General features: G+C 44.4%; 2 protein-coding genes across 2 annotated transcripts in view; one reads left to right on the plus strand and one right to left on the minus strand.

Moving 5' to 3' along the window:
- LOC107295784 (ATP-binding cassette sub-family C member 9) overlaps positions 1–16,432 on the minus strand; it is a gene marked incomplete at its 3' end in the record, with an annotated part of 21,665 nt that extends 5,233 nt beyond the window's left edge. Inside the window, exons 1-6 of the mRNA XM_015825111.1 lie at positions 16,420–16,432; positions 8,438–8,581; positions 6,154–6,295; positions 4,393–4,508; positions 2,083–2,249; positions 516–758 (exon numbers count right to left, since the gene is read on the minus strand). Of these exons, the coding sequence (XP_015680597.1) occupies positions 516–758; positions 2,083–2,249; positions 4,393–4,508; positions 6,154–6,295; positions 8,438–8,579 (810 nt within the window). The remainder of the gene's footprint in view (positions 1–515; positions 759–2,082; positions 2,250–4,392; positions 4,509–6,153; positions 6,296–8,437; positions 8,582–16,419) is intronic.
- Positions 16,433–16,488: 56 nt separating this feature from the next.
- Positions 16,489–26,074, plus strand: part of CMAS (cytidine monophosphate N-acetylneuraminic acid synthetase) — a 13,539-nt gene continuing 3,953 nt past the window's right edge. The window contains exons 1-5 of the mRNA XM_015825114.1: positions 16,489–16,700; positions 19,718–19,860; positions 21,626–21,781; positions 24,065–24,198; positions 25,491–25,585. Coding sequence (XP_015680600.1) covers positions 16,489–16,700; positions 19,718–19,860; positions 21,626–21,781; positions 24,065–24,198; positions 25,491–25,585 — 740 coding nt within the window. The remainder of the gene's footprint in view (positions 16,701–19,717; positions 19,861–21,625; positions 21,782–24,064; positions 24,199–25,490; positions 25,586–26,074) is intronic.

The following is a 26,074-nucleotide window of genomic DNA, read 5'->3' on the forward strand; positions in this document are numbered from 1 at the left end:
GATTGTGGGCCATCAACGGTGTGTCCGTAGATGGCTGATTAGACCGATGTTAGCACGGAATGTTCTGCCACATACTGAACAGAGAAATGTGGACACTGTTGCTTCAGCATTTGCAGCTCTGGCTTTACGGAGTGCTCGCTTCTCTTGTGCCAAGATTGTCCTCCTGTGTTCATATGTCTGGCACCCCTGGTAAACCAGGATACGCCATGTCGGTCGATCATGCACCAAAAGTTCCCAAGAGATGGTGTCGATATCCAGGGACTTGAGAGATGCTTTCAGCGTGTCTTTGTACCGCTTCTTTTGTCCCCCCGTGCGATCGCTTTCCTTGAGACAGCTCACCATAGAAGAGCTGTTTAGGGATGCGATGGTCTGGCATCCTTACAACGTGGCCTGCCCAGCGCATCTGGGCTTTCATCAACAGAGTGTAAACTGATGTTAGGCCTGCTCTGGAGAGGACCTCTGTATCTGGTATCTTTTTTATTATTATATAATTATATAATTAGACAAGCAATTACCTTTTGCTCCTCATAGGCATCTTTCAAGCAGACATAGTTGGTAAGTGCCCTCATCGCAATGGGCAGCTTGCCGATCGCTTTCAGGTCGATGGGCTTTTTGTGAGCTGACATGATCAGGGTGTTCATCCACCAATACGTTGCCTTGGACAGCAAGTTGACAAAGGGCTGGAGGAATCTCACACCCAGATCCTGGAGGTCTTCAGGCGGCTTTACTTTTTGAGGGCTTGAGAAAAATACATATTTCTGGGGATAAGACATAGAGAACAAATCGTGTTCATAATTAGCTTGGCCTGAAAAGATAGTTTGCTACTTGAAAGGCGGTCCAGAGCCTGTTTGATCTGGTGGTGAAGGCACCAGGCACAGTCTCCTGGCGACTGTGAGTTCTAGTCCCACCCTAGGCATGAAAGGCTCACTGGCCAATCACCAGGAGACTGTGAGTTCTAGTCCAAGTAGTTCTAGTCCCACCTTAGGCATGAAAGCCAGCTGGGTAACTCTGGGCCAATCACCTGTAGACTGTGAGTTCTAGACCCGCCTTAGGCATGAAAGCCGACTGGCTGGGCCAATCAGTCTCTCTCTCAGCCCAACCCATGTCACAGGATTATTGTATAGGACAGTGTTTCTCAACCTTGACAATTTTAAGGCATGTGGACTTCAACTCCCAGAATTCCACAGCCAGCATTGCTGGCTGTGGAATTCTGGGAGTTGAAGTCCACATGCCTTAAAATTGTCAAGGTTGAGAAACACTGGTATAGGAGGAGGAAGTGTTGGATATGTTTGCCCTCTTCAGTTATTTATAAAAACAGTAAAAGTGGGATAAAAATAAATAAATAAATATAAATCAATCAATCAATAGGGCACCCCTATCCACTCTAATAAAGGTGCTCAGCACCCAAAGACAACCAAATTATTTTTGCACCCGAATAATAAAAATAAACATAAACATAAAATAAAAATAATAAAAATAAAAATAAAAATAAAAATAAAAATAAAAATAAAAATAAATAAAAATAAAAATAAAAATAAAAATAAAAATAAAAATAAAAATAAAAATAAAAATAAAAATAATAAAAATAATAAAAATAATAAAAATAATAAAAATAATAAAAATAATAAAAATAATAAAAATAATAAAAATAAAAAATAAAAAATAAAAAATAAAAACTAGCTAGCAGTTTGATGCCCAGGGAGGTTTGTAAACATATAAGTGGAAGAATCAGATTGTAACAGAGGGTCCAAACAAAATAAATACTAAGGAATTGGGAAGGGTGTGTTTGTGATACCCTGTCCAAGGCACCACTAATTATTCTCTGTGAGATAGCTTTTTTTTAAAAAGACGGATATCCCAAAATCTGAAAAACAGAACAATCAGCTTTTAGCAAGGGCTAAATCAGCTATCTTCAATCGGGCATTCTCCAGACTTCAAAACCAAACATTCCCAGCCAGCACTGGGCATATGGCCAAAAGACATTTAAAGAATGCTGGTTGGGAAGGACTGGATTAATCCTCCCCATTTACCAGTGATTGTTGAGGGACAATATTGGATAGTGAGGAACAAACACATCCTTACCCGAACGCGTATCACGTTGAGCTCCACAGCCATTAACAACCCATAAAGCACCACCATCGTCCCAGTGATGCAGAAACGCAGCTGACCAAAATAGATTTCATCTTGGCAATATCTGACCAGCTTGATAGTTTTGGTGACAAAGGCCATGATCCAGTACAAAAAAAGAGCTGTGGCATCAAAAGAAATACGTAGCCTTCAATTCCATGCATGCAACATTTATTCTCTAATCAAGCAACTGAATAGGCCATCATCCAAAGAAAAATTAGACTGAGTGGTCCTGGTTGTTTTCTTGCAGACATTTCATTACCCAACTAAATAATATTATCAGCGCTGTTGATGGAAGTGTTCTTGGTAGTCCCTTGATTAGACTGCTGTTTAAGGGAGTGCTTTACATCCATAAAGCATTTCCGGCCATCGGAAAATGTTGTAACATTACCCCCGCAGTCACATGGTTATGCTCTGGGTTCTAAGCAACCTGCTTGCACTTATGATCAGTTGCCAAGTGACCTGTGATCATGTGACCATGATTTGCAATGTTCTCTGCTGGCTTCCCCAATACATCAATGGGGACGCCAGCAGGGATGCAAAAGATGCTGCCGCCTGCAGAGAGGACACCCTTTTGTCCCTGGGGGCTGGCTGAAAGAGCTGCCTCCCAAAACGAGCTATACTATACTTCTGTGTCGGAATCACCAAAGCACTTCCATGGTGACCGGATCAACCTGTGACATCATCGTTGCCTGGGGGACACCCAGTTTGGAGCTCCTTTTGTGTCCCCATTAAAAACTCCTTTTGTGGAGGATTTCAGCTCCTTTACTGTACCTCACCAAAGGACTTCCTTTCCATGCATTGAGAGGACCTGAAATCCTTAAGCGGGCAGCTCTTTCAGCCAATCTGCAGAGATGAGAGGGAGTCAAAATCCAAGGAGACAGTGGAGAGTCAGCATGATAAAGTGGCAGGGTATCTCAGGTGGGGTTGGGGGTGGAGGAGACTCATGGGAGCTTAGTGGAAGGAGCATGGGAAGTATCTCAAAGTTCAGGGGCTGAAAATCCTGCTTGGGTTTCAAGCAGGATGGAGGAAGGATCCATCAAGATTGGCACATTTACTGATATGTCGCAATCTTGATGGATCGTGTACAATGAACGATTTGTCCCTGGCCAATGCTAAAGCTATTCAGACCAGAATAACAAAATAACAAAGTGGGAAGGGACCTTGGAGGTCTTCTAGTACAGGGGTCCCCAATCCCTAGTCCCCAGCCCAGTACCGGGCCGCAGCCCATTCAGAACTGGGTCGCAGAAGTGATGGGCAAGCACATGCATTTTATGAAAGGAGCACGTGCACACAAAACCATCTCTTCTCTCCCCCCCCCCCGCCATCATTGCCTCTGATGGTCCACCGAGCCAGAAAGGTTGGAGACCACTGTTCTAGTCCAACCCTGTGCTCAAGTAGGAGACCTAGACCAGGGGTAGGCAACCTTGGCTCTTTTATGACTCGTGGACGTCAACTCCCAGAATTACTGAGCCAGCCATGCTGAGGGGAAAGGGAGAGGTTTCCATGCTGAGCCATGCTGGCTCAGGAATTCTGGGAGTTGAAGTCCACGAGTCATAAAAGAGCCAAGGGTGCCTACCCCTGATCTAGATCATTTCAAACAAATGGTTGTCCAATCTCTTCTTAAAATCCTCCAGTGATGGAGCAGCCACAACTTTGGAAGGCTAGCTGTTTCACTGACTACTACTTTCTGGACTTCAAAGGCTATATAATGTCACATAAGCATTCTAAATTCCTTCCCTGTTTTAATTTTTATATTCCTTATACAGTTATTGAAAGTTTTCTTTATTTAGATTATTATACTAATTTTAAGTGTCATATTTTCCCTTTTATTCTGGACTTGGAAAGTAAATAAGCATGGAGGATTTTCAGTTCCTGAGCGAAATCTCCCAGTGTCTCCCTCCTCCTCCCCCCCCCGAGGCACCACACACTCCTTACCTGGGACTCTATTTGCTTAACAACCCATGCAATCGCTTAACAACCACAGTTGGGAGTGCCGGGATTGTGGTTGTTGAGCAAAGCAGTCATATCTGGGCAGTCATATGACTATCTCATTTAACAAATGTTTCGCTCAAAGATTGAGATTCTGATCCCAATCGTGGTCATACATCGGGGACCCCACTGATCCACTTAAGCATGAAAAGAGGTCAATAATCCTTTTCAATCCGTCATTTAAATATGTCAAGGAAGCAAATATTTCTTCTTCTGCTTTAGCAGATTGATGTTTTTTGAATGCAGATTTTTTTTTTAAAAAAAAGGACTTACCCAGAAGTAATTTTGGAAAATTTGATGTCTCAATATTGTGGTAATACACTATGGAAGTTGTAGCTGCTACAAAACCCATTATAGCAGGCAGGAAGAGGTGTAGATGGTCCAATTTTCTGTAAAGAAACCAAGGTGGATGTCAAAGCCATGGCTGCATTTCAGTGCAGAGATGCTCAAGAGATGGTCCATCTCAGAAGCATCCCATTCCAAACTAAACTCTATACTGCATTTGTAGACTTGACCTTCAAAATCTCCTGAAGCAATACTGAGACATTTGTAGTGGCCAACTGCACAGCTGTTGTGATTCCTCGCCAGCCAGTGGATCCGGCAGCTGAGTCTGAGGAATCAGATGAGGAGGAGGAGGGGCCTGAAGTGACATCAGAGTCAGAGGAAGGCTCTGAGGAACTCCAAGACTTACAGTCGGATGAGGAGCCTGGCCCCCCTACTTGCACTCAGGCTGAGACACAGCTGTGCTGGGAGCCTGAGTAGACAGTGATGAAGAACAGTTGGGACAAATCCCAGATGCATGAATGCACAGGAAAGAGAAACGAGTAGGACAGAGGAATGCAATGGGGCGGCTCCAAAGGCAAAGGAGAAGGCATTAGGAAGGCACGCCTTAGCTGCATAATAAAAGGGAAGGTGTGGGAGGTGCTGGTTGCCAAAGGCAACCATTTGTGTTGAGGATTGAGTTTCTGTGGACTGTGTTTGTTTGCCTTGGACATTGACTCAGGTCTGTGAGAATAAAAGAGGTTGGTTTTTTTCTTGTGGTTCCTGCCTGTTCCTTGGAAGAGGGGTTTCTCCTTATGAGCATAACAAGGACTCATGTAGGCTGGGACAGAACAACAGCAACAGCTTAAAGTTAGCCCTCAGTGCTTATATGAATCGAATAAATCAATATATCACCAGATAAAACTAAAATTAAATATTTGGATTATGTGGTGTTTTGGTTTCCAAGGCAAAAGGATGCATGCAGACTCTTGACTGCATCTGTCTGTCACTTTTTAAGGTTGCTGCATCTTTTCTTAGGCCCGTGGTGGCGAACCTATGGCACGCATGCCACAGGTGGCACGCAGGGCCCTCCCTTTGGGTACACACACCGTCGCCCCAGTCCTAGGCCTTCAGCTGGGTTTTATAAAACCTTTTCGCTTTAGGCCTCCGCTGCCATGTGCAAAAAAACAAAAAAGGTTCAATCAATCAGTCAATTTCAACTTCTCGCGGGGAAAAAAAGATCTCGCAAAGTTGGAATTGATTGATTGAACTTTTTAATCCCACCTAGTCTGCCATTACCACCGCAGCCATGCCCACCCAATGGGCCACCCCCACCCAATGGCCTACGCCCACTCAATGGGCCACACCCACCCGGCACCCAACAATACATAAGTGGGTTTTGGGTTGCAGTTTGGGCACACGGTCTCTAAAAGGTTCGCCATCTCTGTCTTAGGCCCTTCACAACAATCCTGGCAAAAATACACAATTGGCTTCAGGAGCTGGCAATAAATGTTATCTATGCGTTAAATATGCAGCCTTTTTTGCTTTTGAACAGGAGTGTCAAGCTGCCGGCCCATGGGCCGGTTGCATCATGCGGAGGCCGCACCCACCCCAGCTCTGGCAATGCGAAAAAAGTCACGCTACATCGTGACACGTCATGTGATGCAGCGAGTTTGACACCCGTGCTTTTGAATCTATTAATAATAAAATTTAATAAAATCTATTAAATATAAGACCAAGCATTTTGAGAAGGTGCACTTCCCCAGGACTTACGAATCCGAAACGATGCCCTCGCCGATTTCACACACATGGACAAAAAGGAGAGTGAATGTCAGAATCCATCGCATGTTGTGCCCAGGGAAGTGTAGCCATGTGTTGTGATGAATTTGGACTTTGGAACTTTGGCTTCCCCATCCTAAAACAAAGAATCCAGTTAAAGAGTTGTAAAAAGTCAGGGGTTGAAGCTGAAAAGCAAAATAAGGCATGAATATTTCGGTTAGGTTGGCACAAAAGCCAGTTTGTTCTAGTGGTTTAATGCATCAGGCTAGAAACTAGGAGACCGTGAGTTCTAGCCCTGCCTTAGTCATGAAAGTTGGCTGGTGACTTGGGCCAAGCACCAGGAGACTATGAGTTCTAGTTCCTTCTTAGGCATGAAAGCTGGTTGGGTAACTTTGGGCCAATCACCAGGAGATAGTGAGTTCTAGTCCCGCCTTAGGCATGAAAGCTGGCTGGGTGACTTTGGGACAATCACCAGGAGACAGTGAGTTCTAGTCCCGCTTTAGGCATGAAAGCCAACTGGATGACCTTGGGGCAGTCACTTTGTCTCTGTACAAACCACCTCACAGGGTTGTTATTGTGGGAAAAATAGGAGAAGGAAAGTGCATTGGGTATGTTTGAGTTATTGGTAAAAATAATAAAGGTGGGATACAATTAAAAAAGTAATAAAATATTCCCAGGAAACTCCATTTTGCCCTATTATTCTCAGTTTTCCTTTTAGTTTTCCACCTCAATCTTTATATTCAGCGACTCCTGGACGTTTTCAGATTTATTTTTTTGTTGTTGATTGCTTCCAAAGTATTTGCAGAATCCCTCCTGACAAAAGTGACATCACATCATCAAGACCCATGTTTCCCCCTTTTGTACATATAGGTTAATCTTTGACTTAATGACGATAATTGAGCCCGGAATTAGAGTGGTAAGTTGTGCCAGTTAAAGTGGCCGTGCCCGATTTTATCACTTTTTCTGCGTTGGTCATTAAGAAAATCCATTTTCTGCAGGGGATGTTCTTTTTGCAAGAAATCAGAAGTAAATGTCAGTTTCTAGCAAAAAGAAAAAAGAAATAAATAAACCGTGATCACATGACTGCGGAGTGCTGCAAATGGCATAAATGCAGGCTAGTTGCTGAACACCCGAAATATGATCTGGATCCTCATTTTGCCAGCCTTGGAAGGGTGGAAGGCTGAGACAACTTTGAGTCGGTCAAGTTCGAACTCCTGGCAGTGGGCAGAATTAGCCTGCAGTACTGCATTCTAACCACTGCGCCACCAGGGATCATGGTATTTTAAGGATATGGCCTCTCTTGAACGTTCCTATAAACATGTTTGTTTTATTCCTTTAAGTTGCTTTGAAATCTTTCTTTTGCTACACCTGTCGATGCTGCCTTTTTGTGTCTATTTCAGCTTGCTTGGACTTTGTGTCCGTTGACTTCATAAGCATTTGTTCCTCAGGAAGTAAAACAAAAAAAAGAATTAAAATGGAGCGTTCTTTATCTCAAAATCTGGGTGAATGGGATGGTATGTTCTGGCATGTTTGCTTTAAAATAGTGATTGTGCATCGTTCTGTGAACAGTTCAAATGCTCAAGTTGTTAAGGTTAATGGGGAAATTGATTTAGATTCTGCAGGATAGCCTAATTCAGTTTTAAATCAATACAAGAGCCTGGATGGATTTATAAACAGACAGCACGGACCTGCATTGGTGGATATAGTTAAATAATTTTTTTTTAAAAATACAAGAAAAGGATATTGATCAAGAGAAAATGCTTGTACAAATGTGTATATCAGCAAAAAGGTCTAAAAATGCCTGATATTTGAGGGGAAAGTGCAAGTAGTCAGTACGTATACAAAGAAAAACAATTGTAGATTAGGAGTAACGTGTAAAATTTTTCAACTACCCTTTTCTTTAAAAAAACATTAAGTGACATGGATAAGGGATTAAACAAATATAAGGGTTAAAAAGAAATCAGAAATGGAGGGAAAATGAGATAGATTTGGATGGATGGATGGATGGATGGATGGATGGATGGGAGGGAGGGAGGGAGGAAGGAAGGAAGGAAGGAAGGAAGGAAGGAAGGAAGGAAGGAAGGAAGGAAGGAAGGAAGGAAGGAAGGAAGGAAAAGGGAGGGAGTGAAAGAAGGAAGGATGGGAAAGAAAAGGAGGAATAGAAGGAGGGAGGGAGGGAAAAAGGGAGGGAGGGAGGTTAGTTGGTTAATTTTTTTATAAGGTTTAAACTACTGTATATAAACTGAAAAATGACTGAAAAAATCTGGTTGTTACTTACCAATAAACAATATAGGAAATGTGATGAATAAGAGGAACACATGAGGCACCAAATTGAGGGCATCCAGAAAACAGACATTTCTTACGAATCCACTGCTCATGTCATAAGCAGAAATGTTATGGCCACAAAATGCAATGTTCATTGCTTCGTCTGGAACGACTGCACTGTTGCAAAACAAAGCAAAGCAAAAGTTTACAATACCGTCAGATAAAGATTCACAGGTAAATTCCTAGAGAGTCCAGTATTGTCCTTTACTTTCTCTTTGGTGCCCATACATCCCATATTTCCTTCAAGGTACTCAGGAGTGTGTTCCAAGTACAGGAAGTCCTCGACTTATGACCACAATTAAGTCCAAAATTTCTGTTGCTAAGCAAGACGGTTAGTGAGTGAGTTTTGCCCTCTTTTTATGACCTTTCTTGCCACAGTTGTTAATCTCTGCAGTTGTTAAATTAGTAACACGATTGTTAAATGAATCGGGCTTCCCCATTGACTTTGCTTGTCAGAAGGTCCCGCAAAAGGGGATCACATGACCCTGGGACACCGCAACCGTCGTAAGTACATTCCAGTTGCCAAGTATTCAAATTTTCATCACATGATTGTGTGGGTTCTGCAAAGGTTGTAACTGTGAAAAACGGCCATAAGTCACATTTTTCAATGCTGTGGTAACTTCGAACGGTCACTAAACAAACAATTGTAAGTCAAGTACTCATCTTCCTGTTCTGTAAGACAGAAGGGGCTGAGTGATACAGATAGTCCTCAACTTACAACTGGTCATTTAGCAATCATTCAAAGTTACAACTGGGTCTCCTAAAAGGTACTTAACTCAGTTCCAAAGTTCCGACAGCCGAGGTCCCCACCCCCGCCCCGTCCAAGCAACCACATTTCAGGCAACTGGACTTGACAACTGGTCCACACCTATAGTTGCTTGCGTGACCACAATTTACAACGTCTTTGATGAACACTGGGGTTTCCTTCCAGTTTCCAGCAAAAGTGCCCACAATGAACCATGAGTTCACTCAATGAAGTTACAATTCTACAATCCTATTGTAATCTCATCCAATGTGTAATGTTTGCAAACATGGGGACACAAGTGGTCAGGGATGAGGATTATGTAGCAATACACACAAACACACACACACACACACAAATTCCCTGAGAGTAGATTAGTGCACACAAAGGAAAAGGTTGAGAACCATGAGCTTTATATAAGGGCCCTCAAATAGGGTAGTAGCAAGAACTTTTTGAAACGATATATGAGTTTGTGAGAGTCCAATGGGAAAAACTAATGATTTTATTGAGATCAGGGTGGAGAAAAATAGAGAGGGAGGGCACATTTTTTAAATCATTAAATTTGAAACCATTTATGACTGAGATTAGCAGGCTTTCAAGAACCATCCACTGGCCTTTGAAGTAAAGAACAAAACCTGGATCAAAAATGGACAGTTTCCCATTGGCTGTGTGAAATGATTCGAGTGTTTTTTGTTTTTAAATTGTTGCTCCCCTCTAAGATGCTCACAATCCCCTGAGGTATCTTGACCCACAATTTGCCTTTATGTACCATGGAAGTTCAGGCCATTGTGGCTTATCCAATAAGCCATGGTTAAGAGAAGCCTGGCTTAACCCAGGGGTAGGCAACCTTGGCTCTTTTATGACTCGTGAACTTCAACTCCCAGAATTCCTGAGCCAGCCATGCTGAGGGGAAAGGGAGAGGTTTCCATGCTGAGCCATGCTGGTTCAGGAATTCTGGGAGTTGAAGTCCACCAGTCATAAAAGATATATACATTGTAGTATATTAAAACTGTGCCATGTAACTGGAGTCTGAAACCTTGTTAAACCATCCACTTTAACCGTGTGTGTTTTGCTTGATAAAAGCTCTAAACTCTTTTGCAACCGCATAGATAATTATCAAAGAAAAATAAGAGGGTTAGTTTCATATTTCTGAAATAACTTAGTGATAACAAGTTAAGATTATACTCTCATATGCAGTTAGGAGAGGAAATGTAACTCTGCACAACGGACATTACTTTTATGTAAAGAACAACGCATAGTCAAATTCTATAACAAATACATATCTTGAGTATGATATATCATCACTGCCTTATTTAATTTCCTGATGTCAATCCACCTCTACAAAACCTTCCTTATCTGTGACAGCTTAAATAATATTTCACAGTTTAATGAGGCATTTCCTAGATAAATAATTCCATATATTTGTTGTGAGCCACTCAGAGTTGCTTATGTTGAGTGGCCATGTCAATCTTTTAAATAAATTAAATAAATAACGGTTACATCCCACTTTCTCTTTTTATTCTGTTTCTTTTTTTAAAACCTTATGGGGTTTACTAATATTGAAAGTTCTACACAATATTCCAGGCACAAGAATAATAAACTATTCTTATCTGTTCCTCCAAAAGGTATTTACAGTTTACTTTCAATGGAGTGGAGAGCTAAGCTGGATATTTATTTATTGAATTTATTTATTGATTGATTGATTTGTTGAATTTATTTGTCACCTATTTCACTGTGGGGATATTCTAGGCGGCTTACAAGAATAATAAAAAAAAGAAATGAAAAGAATGTAAATGGAACAGAAGTAAGATAATAGAACGATGAAATAAACAATGAAAAAGAACATAAGGGAGAACACATTAATACGATACACGCTAATTATACCTATAATCAAGTGGACAATTCATTCTTTTGCCCTCTCAGATTTTTCTGGGGCTTGAATCATGTTCCTCAGAAATAAATGACGGAGATCCTGATGATACTATCAAAATAGAGTGCTTCTTTCCTTCGTGTATTTAGCATATGGACTAGCAACCTACATTAACATTTCATCTAGATTAGCAAAGCACAATAAAATATAAATGCTAAAAAGAAATCTATGTTCAAATACCAACGTCTAGGCCATCTAACTATTGAAGTACAGTGTCATTTATATTTTTAAAAAATCAGATACTGGACCACGATATGCTCTCTATAGATAGACAGGGGACCTTTCCTTAGATTAAATCTCTATCAAAGATGTTTCGTGACATTTCAATCCTATTGATAGTCACTAAAGAGCATGTCAACAGGCATTACTTCGAAGTAAACATACTTAAAATCGGTGATAGCCTGTCTGGACAGTTCTGTGCTGCACGCATGTATGCAGGAGCACACGTATACACACATAAACAAAGACAGAAAGAAACGTACCCATTTCTATTGGACATGCTCAGAAAAAAGAATACAGATGCGTAATAACATTTTGCTCAGGGATACAGTAACTTTAATCTCAAAAGAAAGAATCGCAATAGAGAAATTTCCCCTTTTGCTGTTTGTTAGTCCCTTTTTTTAACTTTTCCAGATTTACTTGCGCAGCCCTTAATGCTTTGAGAGTATGCTGCTTTCTGGTTTTATATCAAAATTTGACATCCCAGGAGAGAAAAGCTAGGATGGTTTTCTTGGTAGATGAAGGAAGGAAAACAGGTCGTACCACCATTACCATTTCACCCCAACTAAGCAAAGAAGGGTGACACACAGTCCTTCTTAAGAACTGGCAAAGAAAATTTTTGAAGCATTTTCTCCGCGTCCAACTCCGAAGAAGTAGAAAGAGGGAGAGAGAGAAGACTTTGCTTCAGAAAATAGGAGAGAAAGACTAAATAAGGACAAAATTTTGAAGCCCAGAGAAGACTGCAAAGAGTGCCTTACCTTCGTAAACACACAAACACACTCTGGCACCAAATGCCAAACGGCTTTCTCCCGGCGTGGCCAATATCATTCGGGCGGCAGAGGCGTCTCTAGGAGAAGAAGGGAAACTCAGATTATTTTTAGACAGGTGATGGAAGGATCAGATGCTGCCTCCTATCGGGTTTCTGGAGCAGAGAGTCTCCTCTTCTTAAGTTTTTCTTTTTGCCACTCCGAAAATCCAGAAAAAACAGGAAACTGGGAAGAGTTTGTCCGCACAATTATGTATTTAAAGGATTGTTTTGTTTAAAACAAAAATTATCTTGTTTCTTCACTGGGGCAAAAAAAAAAGGGCATTTCAAGGGCTTTTCAAGAGCTTCGTTCCAGAGACAAAATCTCTTTTTTGAGATTTTCAGCTAATCTTGATAAGGGGGGGGGGGAATCAAAAACTGTTCATGTTTGGTTAAAGCAGACATGTCAAACACAAGGCCCGGGGGCTGGATGCGGCCCGCGAAGTGGTTTCATGTGGCCCGCGAAGCCATCCTGGAAACAGTGAGGGAATGGCCCCCGCTGCCTTGGCCCTGGCCCAGGCCAGCCAGAAGTGAATGTACAATTTTGTGGTGGCCATCTTGGCACTTGCCCCGGTGGACCATGCCTTGGCACTTGCCCCGGTCCCACCCCCTTCTGCCAGAGACCCTCAGATCTGTCCCACTCCTGCCCAGGCCCCCATAGGCACCCTTGATGCGAATGATGTAGAACTGGCCATGCCCACCCAGTAGGCCACACCCACCCAGTAGGCTGCACCCACTCTGGCCACACACCCTGCCCTCCCCCAGGGCAACCGCAATGCTGATGCGGCCCTCAGTGAAATTGAGTTTGACACCCCTGGGTTAAAGGCAGAAGATCATTGCAAATGTAGGGGAACAGGAAGTTGTGTCGTATCTCGTTGGCAGAGAAGTAAACCCCCAATCCTTTTACTTTGTTTCCTAAAATTAAAAATCAAGCTATGTTTTTTTTTTCCTTTGATTTAATTATGTCTGATTCTCGAAGACTGCCTGGAGAAGTCCTTGCAGTTTACTTGCCAAGGTTTTTCTGAAGTGGATTTGCCATTGCCTCCTTCCTAGGGCTGAAAGAAAGTGACTGGCGCAATTCCAGTATTTGAGGGGTTTATTCCAGTATTTGAGGGGTTGCCACAAAGACAAGGGGGGGGTCACGTTATTCTCTAAAGCACCAGAGGGCAGGACAAAAAACAATGGTTGGAAACTGACCAAAGAGAGGAGCAACCTGGAATTAAGGAGAAACTTTCCGACAGTGAGGACAATCAACCAGTGGAACAGCTTTGCCACCAGAAATCGTGGGCACTCCATCACTGAAGATTTTTAAGAAGAGGCTAGACCAGTGGTAGGCAACCTTGGCTCTTTTATGACTCGTGGACTTCAACTCCCAGAATTCCTGAGCCAGCATGCTGGCTCAGGAATTCTGGGAGTTGAAGTCCACGAGTCATAAAAGAGCCAAGGTTGCCTACCCCTGGGCTAGACAGTCACTTGTCTGAGATGGTATAGGTTCTCCTGCTTAAGTGAGGGGCTGGACTAGAAGACCTCCAAGGCCCCTTCCAGCTCTATTCTATTAATAGTTAATTAAAGTCATCCAGGTGATTTTGTGCTCAAGGCAGGACTAGAACTCAGAGTCTTCCAGTTTTCCACTCCTAACCCAAACCAGGATGGATCAATGATTGTAGGGGAGGGCCTTTTTTACAGCGGCCTGAAGACTCCAAACAAGGAAGGCCTCAAACACTCCAATGTGCCAGATCATATCCACAGCAAACCTTGTGAACAAGAAGAAATGCAATGCTTTAAAACCAGAAGAGCTAATTTTTAATTCTTGTTTCCATTTCTCAGAATATGTGTGAGGCCTGCAGTTTTCTTCTGTGTGGAAAGGCTGCCCTCTGCTGGAATTAAAAAAGACCTGCAGGAGCAATAGTAGGAGGGCTCGTCTTCATATGTATTTAGCTGCGAACTCTTACTGCTCCCATTTCTACCATCGCTGGAGCAACTGTTCGAGAATAATATGCAGTAACACCATTTATTAGATTATGGAAGTGGTTATGTTCACATTGTTGAAGGAAAAGTCTTCATCGTGGTTCAGTCCAAGCCGGGGATAAACAACACGGCGACTGCTTTAGAAAGAAGGTTGCAGTTTATTGAAGAGGAGAGCCAGACAGAAAGATGACTCTGGAAGAAAAAAGAGGGAGCACATGTAGGGAGTGGGTTTTTATACCCTCTGGAGCCATTTGTTTGGAGTTGTTCCTATGGCATGAACTTTGACCTGAGTCTGAGTGTGCCTTTCTGGTATTCTGATGGTGGTGGGTTAATCTTATTATGTCCCAAGGGTCATATCCTGCTTCCCTGTGGCTGTGGCTGATGACTCTTAGATTTTTGGTGTGTTGATTCTAGGGATCTTTCTTCCTAATCCCAGTTTCCTGATTCCAGTCTTTCTGACAAGATTATCACCTGCATTTCTACAGACTTGGTTTCTATTTGGGACAGAGACACTTCGGGGCAGGGCTGTTTCTGCTTTTAAAACCCTTTAGGGAAATATATTCTGCCTTTTAAATATTTCCAAAAATATTTCTTTCTCTGTGGGGGGGGGCTGACTTCCCACAACATCATGTTTGGAATATAAACTTGCCATCCACAAGTTAGCCTGGTGTGTTGTGTGAACCTAGCAAAACTGATTACACTGATCTACAAGTTTTGGGAAATGATTGACCTCCGAGATAAAATGTGCTAATTCTTACATATTTTGATCAGATGAATTAGAAAACAGGTGATAAAGGTGCTGGTTGGCTAAAGTTTTCAAGATATTTCACAATAAAGATTTATACACAGGCAAGTATATTTGCCTACAAGGGAGGGAGGTGTCTAATGATCATGATGCCTCGTAACCTCTTGACCAGGGGTAGTCAACCTTGGCTCTTTTATGACTCGTGGACTTCAAATCCCAGAATTCCTGAGCCAGCTTTCTGGGAGTTGAAGTCCACGAGTCATAAAAGAGCCAAGGTTGACTACCCCTGCTCTTGACAAACTACGGTAGAACAATGAAAATGGTAACACACGGAAGTGTATACATTTATTTTGAAACTACAGATTATTACCTAACTGTAATTTATTATTCTTTTATTGCAAGGTACGTTTATCTCGGTCAGATCTATGCATCATACAGTTACATCTGGTGGCTTGTGAAAGTGTTATTGTCTAACATTTCCAAGGAATGTGTTAGAAGTAAGTCTTCATCCTGGTTCATCCAAGCCGGGAATAAATAAGCAAACATGGCGACTGCTTTGGGAAGAAGGTTACAGTTTATTGCAGAAGAAAGATGGTCCTTGCAAGAAGGAGCAGAGGAGAAGAGCGAGAGCACATGGGTAGAAGGTTTTTTATACCCCCTCTAGCCCTGTTTGGAATAGTTTCCTGTTCCTGTGGCATGAACTTTGAGGAGTGTTTTTCTAGGCCTTGATATCTGTGGTTTAATCGTATTATCATATCCTGCTTCCCAGGTGATGGGGCTAATGACTCCTAGAGTTTGGGTGGGACATGCAGATTTTCTCTTTGTCTTCTTGATTGCTCTGGCTTCAGCTTTCTAATGGTTTTACATCTGCATTTGTATGGGGCTAGATCTTGCTTGGGGCAGAGAGATTTGGAGCCAAAGTTGGTTTCTGCTTTTTAAAATACTTTTGAGGAAATATATATTTCTGCCCTTTTAATATTTCTTTCTCTGGGGCTCTGACTTCCCACAAACGGTTGTGTGATATTTTCTCTTAGAAGCCAAGATGCCACAAAATTCTGTAAATAATGCAGATAGCAAGCAACTAAATTTCATCTTTAATGTGTGCCATTGTGCCCACAGGAAAAAAATGACAATAAAGGTAATCTAATCTAATCTCTACTGGTTGAAGGAACTTCGGGGACTCTTTATCATCCAAGCCCATTCGACCAGGTGCTTTCCAAATAAGTTGGACTCCAACAGACATCACACTTAGCCGGCACATGGGATTTGTAGTCCACCCCATCTCGAGAGGAACGGCTTTAGCCTCACGTCCAGCGAGGCCCACTTTAGATTCATCCATCCATTGAACTACGTTTCCCGACATCCCACTGGAACGGTCTCTGCCGTCTCTCATCGCCCAGTGAAACTACATTTCCCGGCAAGCGCAGAGACAACGTCTACTACGTCCTCTGAAGGCTTGAGAAGGCGGCGAGGTTCATCTCCGCGCCTAAAACTCCACCTCCCAGCATGCTCATGGGCGGGCGTGCCAGCGCGGCTGCGCGAGGGGCGGGGCTTAAACGTGGCAGGGCGGTTATGTTCATTCTGTCAGAAAAACCATGGCTGCGACGGCTGGGGATTCTCCTTCGCTCGCTGTCTCCTCTTCCCGGCCGTCGGGTGATGCCGACGCGGGGTCCCCTCACATAGCGGCGCTGATCCTGGCTCGAGGCGGCAGCAAAGGAATCCCTCTGAAGAACATTAAGCTCCTGGCTGGCGTTCCGCTGATTGGCTGGGTACTGAGGGCAGCGCTCGACTCCGGCGCCTTTCAGAGGTCTGCGCATGCGCGAGTGACAATGGTTTCTTCCCCCCCCCCTTCTCTCTCTCTCTCTCTTTCCCCCTCCCATTTTGAATGAAACTATAGTTCTTTTGTCTCCAACAGAAACTTCCGGGTTTTATTTGATTCTTTATTAGGGGTTTCACACAAGCCATAGTAAAAATAATACAGCGCTTTATAATTATTAGAAAGCACGCTCTCTCTCAGAATCAAAAGGTGGAAATCCGTGGGATTTCATATCCAGGATGGGCTGTTGGTGGCTTTTTCATAGACAGTTTCTTGCAAAAGTTTCCAGCGGATTCCAGTAGATGTGGGTACTATAGAGATGGTAGTAATATTAATTTCCTAGCAGGTTTCAAGGAGACTGGGATGAAGGTTTGTGGGGTTTTATTATGTTGTGGATTTTTAAATATATGCTGTGTGTGAGTTGGGCAGCCCTGTATGTCAGCAAAGCTGAGAAAAATAGGTGTGACCTATTAAAATAATTTTTTTTTAAAAAATGGCAATCCAAACGTTGAATGAAATGACTATAAATGGTGTGGCTTGACACCCTTTATATCAGTGGTTCTCAACCTTTTTAATGCCGCGACCCCAACCGGTCGTAAGTCGAGGACTAAACCGGTGGTAAGTCGGACTAAACTGGTCGTAAGTCGAGGACTAAACCGGTCGTAAGTCGAGGACTACCCAACCGGTCGTAAGTCGAGGACTTTCCCTGCCCGGGAGCGCCGCGCATGCGTGGTTCCGCCCCCTGCGCCGGCTGAGGCGTAACTGGCAAGCGGCAGAGACGGAGCAGGCTGACCACCAGCTGGCCCAGCCCAAGGGAGGTAAGGCACCCGCCGGAAAAGGGGAAAAAAATGGCGGACAAAAAACATGGCAGACAGCCTTGCTTGGCGACCCCCGTGAAATGGTCGATCGGCCCCAAATGGGGTCCCAACCCACAGGTTGAGAACCACTGCTTTATATGCTTTACAGGTAGTCTTTGACTTACAATCGCCAGTGAGCCCAACCTTTCTGTTGTTAAAGTAAGCTGAGTGATTTTGCTCCATTTTATGACTTTTTGCCACAGTTGTTAAGTGAATCTGGCTTTCCCCATTGACTCTGCTTGTCGGAAGTCAATTGAAAAGGTTACTAATGGTGATCACATGACCCAGGGCAATGCAACTGTCATAAGTACATGCCAGTTATCAAGTTATCCAAATTTTGATCATCTGACCATGGGATATGCTGCAATGGTCAAAAGTGTGAAAAATGATCATAAGTTACTTTTTTCAGTGCCGTTGTAACTTCAAACAGCCATTAAATGAATGGTTATAAGTCAAGGACTACCAGTATTATTATTTAATTAAATGTACAGTATGAGCCGTCCCAAATCAGTTCTTATTAAATATACTGGTTTAAACAAATACTTGCAAGGTTGCCCCTTATGCGACTTAACTTAAGAGGATATTCTGTTTATTATAACAGCTGTGGTGGCGCAGTGGTTAGAACGCAGAATTGCAGGCTAACTCTGCCCACTGCCAGGAGTTCGATCCTGACTGGCTCAAGGTTGACTCAGCTTTCCATCCTTCTGAGATCTGTAAAATGAGGACCCAAATGGTTGGGGGCAATATACTCAGTAAACCACTTAGAGAGAGAGGGCTGTCAAGCACTATGAAGCAGTATGTAAGTCTAAGTGCTATTGCTATTGTTATTTCAGAGGGCACGTTTTGACAGGGAATTGAAATAAAACCATATGTTTTCAGATTCTTTCTCTGAAATAGATAGAAGTATTTTCCTATTCTGGTTCCTTGAAGAGGACTTGAGGGCAAAACAGAAAATTAAGTTTTTGCTGAGGTTGTGCAGTACTTGGTGTAAAAGGGTAAAAGGTATTTCAAAGCATATGTGGGCAGAAAGACAGGACCAGTCTGCCCACCTTAAATTGTTGTTGTTAGTTGCCAAGTCGTGTCCCACCCATCGCGACCCCATGGACAATGTTCCTCCAGGCCTTCCTGTCCTCTACCATCTTCTGGAGTCCATTGAAGCTCACGCCTACTGCTTCAGTGACTCCATCCAGCCACCTCATTCTCTGTCGTCCCCTTCTTCTCTTGCCCTCAATCTTTCCCAGCATCAGGCTCTTCTCCAGTGAGTCCTTCCTTCTCATTAGGTGGCCAAAGGACTTGAGTTTCCACTTCAGGATCTGGCCTTCTGAAGAGCAGTCAGGGTTGATCTCCTCTAGGACTGACCGGTTTGATCGCCTTGCAGTCCAGGGGACTCGCAGGAGTCTTCTCCAGCACCAGAGTTCAAAGGCCTCAATTCTTTTGCACTCAGCCTTTCTTATGGTCCAACGTTCGCAGCCACACATTGCAACTGGGAAAACCATGGCCTTGACTATACGCCCTTTTGTTGGCAGGGTGATGTCTCTGCTTTTTAGTATGCTGTCTAGATTTGGCATAGCTTTCCTCCCCAGGAGCAAGCATCTTTTGATATATTGGCTGCAGATTCCATCTGTGGTGATCTTGGAGCCCAGGAAGATAAAATCTGTCACTACCTCCATTTCTTCCCCATCTATTTGCCAGGAATTGAGAGGGCCGGATGCCATGATCTTGGTTTTCCTAATGTTGAGTTTCCACCTTAAATTAAACATGCCTTTTTATGGAATCCACTGCAGTAACTGTACACTTTGAAGCGGGGGGGGGGGGGGGAATGCAGCAGCCTTACAGCATTGCCAAGGGTGCTAGATGTTCACCCTCATATCCTCTCGTGACCTTTTTTGCCTCCAAATCTGAAGCGCTGCGCAATCTTTCCGTTTGTAAAAACACGATGTGCCCATTTTACAGATTTGAAAATTAAGGCCAAACCCTAGTGATTTTCCTGAAAGACGTCGGTCGAAGAGAACGGTTACTACTCTCTTTTCCAAAAGATTTAGTGGGGAGAATAGGAGATAAAGAATTGACTCCTGTCTTAAGGCTTGTCATGCTGTGTCACAACCTTCCCTCACGGGCAATAACGTTGCTGCTCCCTTTGTCTCCCCACAGCGTGTGGGTTTCCACAGATCATGATGAAATTGAGAAAACTGCCAAACAGTTTGGAGCCCAGGTCCATCGGAGGACCTCTGAAGTGTCTAAAGATTCCTCTACTTCTTTGGACACCATTGTGGAGTTTCTCCAATATCACGAGGGTATGTTGGTGCTCACAAATTATGAGTTGTTGAGTTTTTTTTAAAAAAAGTATTGCTTTGGGAGATCTTTCAGCTTTCATTCTCTGGATTTGAATACAGGTATGTCTAATTTAATGAAAAGAAGGACACAAGGGGTGATATGATAGCAGTCTTCCAATATCTCAGGGGCTGCCCCAAAGAAGAGGGAGTCAAGCTATTCTCCAAAGCGCCTGAAGGCAGGACAAGAAGCAATGGATGGAAACTAATCAAGGAGAGAAGCAACCTAGAACTAAGGAGAAACTTCCTGACAGTTAAAACAATTAACCAGTGGAACAACCTGCCTCAGGAAGCGGTGAAAACTCCAACACTGGAGGTTTTTAAAGAGATCAGACAGCCACTTGTCTGACATTGTATAGAGCAGGAATGTTCAACACGCTGCCCACCGGCCGGATGCGGCCTGCGCAGGCCCCGCCCACCCCGGCTCCACAAGGACAAAAACCATACCGATACGTCACGATACGGCCCACAATGCGATTGGGCTTGACATCCCTGGCCAGCGTGCCTGGCTGAGGAATTCTGGGAGTTGAAGTCCACAAGTCATAAAAGGGACAGGTTTGAAGACCCCTGTTATAGGGTTTCCTGCTTGAGCAGAGGGTTGGACTAGAAGACCTCCAAGGTCCCTTCCCACTCTGTAATTCTGTTTGTCTTGAACTTATGACCACAGTTGAGCCCAAAATTTCCGTTGCTACCCAAGGCAGTTGTTAAGTGAGTTTTACCCCATTTTATGATTTTTTTTTTTTACACATTTGTTAAATGAATCACTGCAGTTGTTAAGCGAATCATGCAGCGGTTAAGCGCGTCTGACTTCCCCGGCTGATTTTGTTTGGGGAAGGTTACAAATGGTGATCACGTGACCTCAGGACAGTGCAACCGTCATAAATATCTGCCAGTTGCCCAGTGCCTGAATTTTGATTATGTGATCATGGGAATGCTGCGACGGTTGTAAGTGTGAAAAGTAATCATAAGTCACTTTTTTTCCCCAGTGTTGTTATATTTTTGAACGGTCATCCGGTTGTAAATCAAGGATTACCTGAAAATCTCTTTTTATCTGCATGCTTATATATTAATTGAATGTAATTTTAATCTGTAATGAAATTCTTTGTCTCTGCTGCTTCCGAGCTCTCCTTAGTGACAGAGATAGATCGGAGTACTAATCAATGTTTAAATATTGCATTTTAGGGAGCCAGTTGTATTATGAAACATCTCATATTTCAGCAAAATATACGGAGGCAAAGAAATCATTGTAAAAGCCACCTGCTTCATACTTTTTATTTAACTGAATTAGCCCCCAAATTAATAGTCTAAAAACCAGATATTAACTATTTACCTAAATAGAATTCTATTTGCTATGACCATGCCATTGAATAAATGTAAGGATTCTAAACAGTGTAAATTGTAATAATATTCTGCTTGGATTTTCCCATAAATATATGCCATATATCTTCTGGTACATTTTAATGATATAGTTTGAACCAAATGGCAAACTAGAAAAAGAGATCCCCAACCTTTTGGGCACCAGAGACCGGTTCCGTGGAGAGAGGTTTTTCCGTGGACCGGAGGGTGTGTGGTTTTGTGTGCTGCCTGCATCCCGCAGATGGGGCTTTGCTTGTTTGTGCGGACCAGTTGCTGGCATGCCGCAGCCCGGTACCGGTCCACGGACCGGGGCTTCGGGACCCCTGACCTAGAAGATTCTTATCTCCTCCATATTTTTCTTTCATTTCTACAGAGGTTGATGTTGTAGGAAACATCCAAGCAACTTCCCCGTGCCTGCATCCCACCGACCTCACCAAAGTGGTCAAAATGATCCGGGAGGACGGCTTTGACTCGGTGTTTTCCGTTGTCCGGCGGCACCAGTTCAGATGGAGTGAAATTAAAAAAGGAGGTAAAGCTTGAGCATCTTTCAGACCGGATATTATTGCTAATGAAAGCTTCAGATAGGTACCTATTCACATCAACCCTCTACCGCCCTTGAACAAGCTGGCTTCTTTGGCTAAGAAATGGAGATGATCACCACCCGCTAGAGTTGGGACATAACTGGACAGAGAAACTTTGACCTTGACCTTTAAATCCAAACCTTCTCAGTACAGCCTACTCAGCTGGTTGCAACATCCCAACACTGGGCCAGGGTCTTTCTCTGATGCCTAAAATTCTCTTCTGTGGAAAGGCCAAAGATTGGCATGGGGACTTTTTAACCAGCAAGGTAATGTGTCTCTGCTGGGAAGAGATGTTGCTTCCCTTTGAAAAATCAGGATGATTCTGATGAGTTGATTGATGGCTCTGAGAACCCATTTTTGAAGGATTTGGCTGAAGCACAGCTGCGGCAGGACAGTTCTGAGGCTCCAGGTGGGAAAAGCATGCAGCTGATGAGGAAGAGGAACTGCCTTTTGCATCTGATCCAAGAACACGTAGGGCAGAGAAAAAGGCAGGAGCAGAGAAGGCCAGCCAGATTACTCGTGAGGAGAAAGCCAAGCCTTTCTTGATAGGCTGCGCCAGAAGCTGACTCTTTAGCACCGCAGACAGATGGAAGTGATGCTAGGAGCAACGTGTTTGTTTCCTAGCTGTGTGTTTTCTGGTCTTGCTTTGGACTGACACCGTGCCTTGACTCGGATCGGGCCTTGTGAACTCTGCATTTTTCTTGCCTCATGAACCCTCTTGTAGGGTGGGTTTAAGTTTGATTTTGATTGACAAACTTTCAAGTGCCTTGTGGACTCTTTGGCCATTGCTCTGTGGACTAGCCATGGTCTGCTTGTGGCTGGACTTAATTGGAACAGTTCTGGGTTTTTGGTGAAGGGAATTGTTGGAGAATACAGGTACTCCCCGAGTTACGAGCGTTCACTTAACGCTCGTTCAGAGTTACGCGAGCTCATGGTTCTTTAGGCCTCTTCTCTGCAACAGAGAAGGGAACCGAAGCCGGGGGATGCTTTGACGTGCCTCCGGAAGCTGGATCGGGCCTTTTCCAGGGGGCTGCTGCCCGGCTGTATAGCCACGGAACACTTTTGTCCCGCCCCCACGGCCCAATCTGGGCTCTGGAGGCTTTGAAAAGGTCTCTGCTGCCTGGATCGGGCCGCGGGGGGTGTAGCAAAAGTGCTCTGCGGCCATAGATCCGGACGGAAGCAGCCTTTTCCAGGCCTCCGAAGCCTGGATCGGGCCGCAGGAAGGCTGTGGATGCATCCCCTGGCTTCAGATCGGAGTGGCAGCAGGAACCGTGGCAGAGAGGAGACAGACCTTTTCCAGGTGAGTCCCAGGTGGCAGGAAGGGGGGGGGAAGCATGAGGTATCTTAGTGGGTCAGGGAGGCCTTGGGGGCCTGTTCTGTTCTGTCCCAGCCTGCGTGAGTCCTTGTTATGCTCACAAGGAGAAACCCCTCTTCCAAGAAACAGGCAGGAACCGCAAGAAAAACCAACCCCTTTTATTCTCACAGACCTGAGTCAATGTCCAAGGCAAACAAACACAGTCCACAGAAAGTCGATCCTCAACACGAACGGTTGCCTTCGGCAACCAGCACCTCCCACACCTTCCCTTTTATAATTCAGCCAAGGCGTGGCTTCCTAATGCCTTCTCCTTTGCCTTTGGAGCCGCCCCATTGCATTTCTCTGTCTTACTCGCTTCTCTTGCCTGCGCATTCGTGCCTCCGGGATTTGTCCCAGCTGTTCTTCATCACTGTCCAACTCAGGCTCCCAGCACAGCTGTGTCTCAGCCTGAGCGCGAGTAGAGGGGCCAGGCTCCTCGTTCGATTGAAAATCTTGGAGCTCCTCAAAGCCTTCCTCTGACTCCAATGTCACTCCAGGCCCCTCCTCCTCCTCCTCTGATTCCTCAGACTCAACTGCCAGATCCACTGGCTGGCGAGGAATCACAACATGTTCCATCACTAGGCCCTCCATGGCCTTCCCCACCCTTGAGATACCTCATGTTTACTTAACGAGCCGTGTGCGTTTTAACGAGCAAGGGAGTGATCGTGCTAAAGGAACGAGATTCACTCTACGAGTTTTCGAGTTACGAGTGGAATGGGCAGGCTCCATTCCACTCGTAACTCGAGGACAACCTGTATTAATAAACTCACCAAACCACAGTTTAGTGTGTGAGTGAGTGAGAGGGACAGCACAGTGATATTTGCAATTCCCATGGTACCGAATCCAACTCTTCCCCCCCTCCCTCTTGTTTTAACAGTCAGTGAAGTAACTGTCCCGCAAAATCTGAATCCTGCCAAGCGTCCCCGACGGCAGGACTGGGATGGTGAACTATATGAAAATGGATCGTTCTACTTTGCCAAAAGGGCCTTAATTGAAAAGGGATATTTGCAGGTGGGTGCGCCAATTCTGTTTGTCCTTCCTTTTGCCACTGCAATTCTGCTGAGTTGGGTTTCTGAAGAAGTTACTCAGTTCTTTCGAAGCTCTCCTTTCATAGTTCCAATTTAGGGACCGGCTGAATTTTTTCCCTCATTTTTTTCTTAAAATCCTCCTGTAAGGGGTGGATTGACTGTCAAAGGCCAATTGCTGATAGAGTGATTTTTAAATCAAGAAATAGAAGAGGAAGGGAGACATTCAATCCCACTTCCCTGGAATCACTGGCCAGATTATCGTCCTGTTTCACATTCCTAGTTGTAGCATGATACAACCAGGCCAGTGGTGGCGAACCTATGGCACGGGTGCCAGAGGCGGCACTCAGAGCCCTCTCTGTGGGCACGTGCGCCGTCGCCCCAGTCCTAGGCCTTCAGCTAGGTTTTCGCTTTAGGCTCCGCCACCATGTGCAAAAAAAAAAAAAAAGGTTCAATCAGTCGATTTCAATTTCTCGTGGGAAAAAAAAGATCTTGCAAATTTGGAATTGATTGATTGAACTTTTTAGTCCCACCCAGTCTGCCGTTACCACCGCAGCCACGCCCAGCCAATGGACCACACCCACCTGACACTCGACAATGCATAAGTGGGTTTTGGGTTGCAGTTTGGGCACTCAGTCTCTTAAAGGTTCGCCATCACTGAACTAGGCCATCTAAAATATTGGTAAGTCCACCCCAGCTGAAAGGCTATAGTAGATGGGACTTATATTTTGTTTTTCCAAACAAGACTTTCCTGTTTACTATTTTTGATGCAGAAGCACAATTGGTATGAATTAAGCTAGGTTTTTATTATTCCATCCAGAGTGTTAAGGAGGTGGATTCATCATCGTGTGCAGATGATGCTGCGGTGCGCGGGAGGAGGGCATAGCCGCCATGGCACTGCTGGGCTGCCTGGGCTATCTGCGGTGGGCCGTGGAGGCGGTGGGCGGCCCTGCAGGGGGGGGCAGGACAGGACGGGGTGGTTTTGGGGCATTCGGTCTCTAAAAAATTCGCCATCACTGATCTATAATGTTAATCTTTCACACTTTCAGTGTATTTAAGATAGTCACAGGGCTTTCATTCCAGAACGTCCCTGTCTTCTAAAAGGGAAGGGGGAAAAAAAAAAAAGATTTGCCTGCAAATTGGGCTGGTATGCAATTTCTGGCTCTTCTCTGCAGACCTGTGCCTGTACATGACCCCTCTGGAAACCCTGCCCAGCATTCAGGATGCGCCCTCTGGTGTGGGCACGATCGACTGACCCATGGTTTCCATTTTGTTTAGGGTGGGAAAATGGCCTACTACGAAATGCGAGCTGAGCACAGTGTGGACATCGATGTTGACATAGACTGGCCCATTGCAGAGCAGCGGGTCCTAAGGTAATCTCAGAAGCTGATTTCCTCGTGTGTCTCCGCCTTTGAGAGATCTTATAATGCTGGGATGCACCATCAGCAGGACAGCGAGGTGCCCTTGTGGAGTCCCTGGTGCTCTGAGTGGTTGCTGGTTTTCTTGCAGACGTTTCACGACCCAACTAGGCATCAGTGTTTGAAGGGAGTGCAGTTAAACTACCTTGTAGTACTGATGCCGTTACCTAGTTGGGTAATGAAACGTCTGCAAGAAAACTGCCAAGCTCAGAGAGCATCACGGACCCCATAGTCGTTGTCGTCATTTTCCTCTTCCTCTTCCTCCTCCTCCTCCTCCTCCTCCTCCTCCTCCTCCTCCTCCTACCCCATTCCCTTCTAGCACTGATAACATTACCTAGTTGGGTAATGAAATGTCTGCAAGAAAACTGCCAAGCTCAGAGAGCACCACGGACCCCATAGTTGTCGTTGTTGTCCTCCTCCTCCTCCTCCTCCTCCTCCTCCTCC

Source organism: Protobothrops mucrosquamatus, unplaced genomic scaffold (genome assembly GCF_001527695.2).
Source record: "Protobothrops mucrosquamatus isolate PMUCROS unplaced genomic scaffold, P.Mucros_1.0 scaffold2486, whole genome shotgun sequence".
Classification (NCBI taxonomy): domain Eukaryota; kingdom Metazoa; phylum Chordata; class Lepidosauria; order Squamata; family Viperidae; genus Protobothrops; species Protobothrops mucrosquamatus.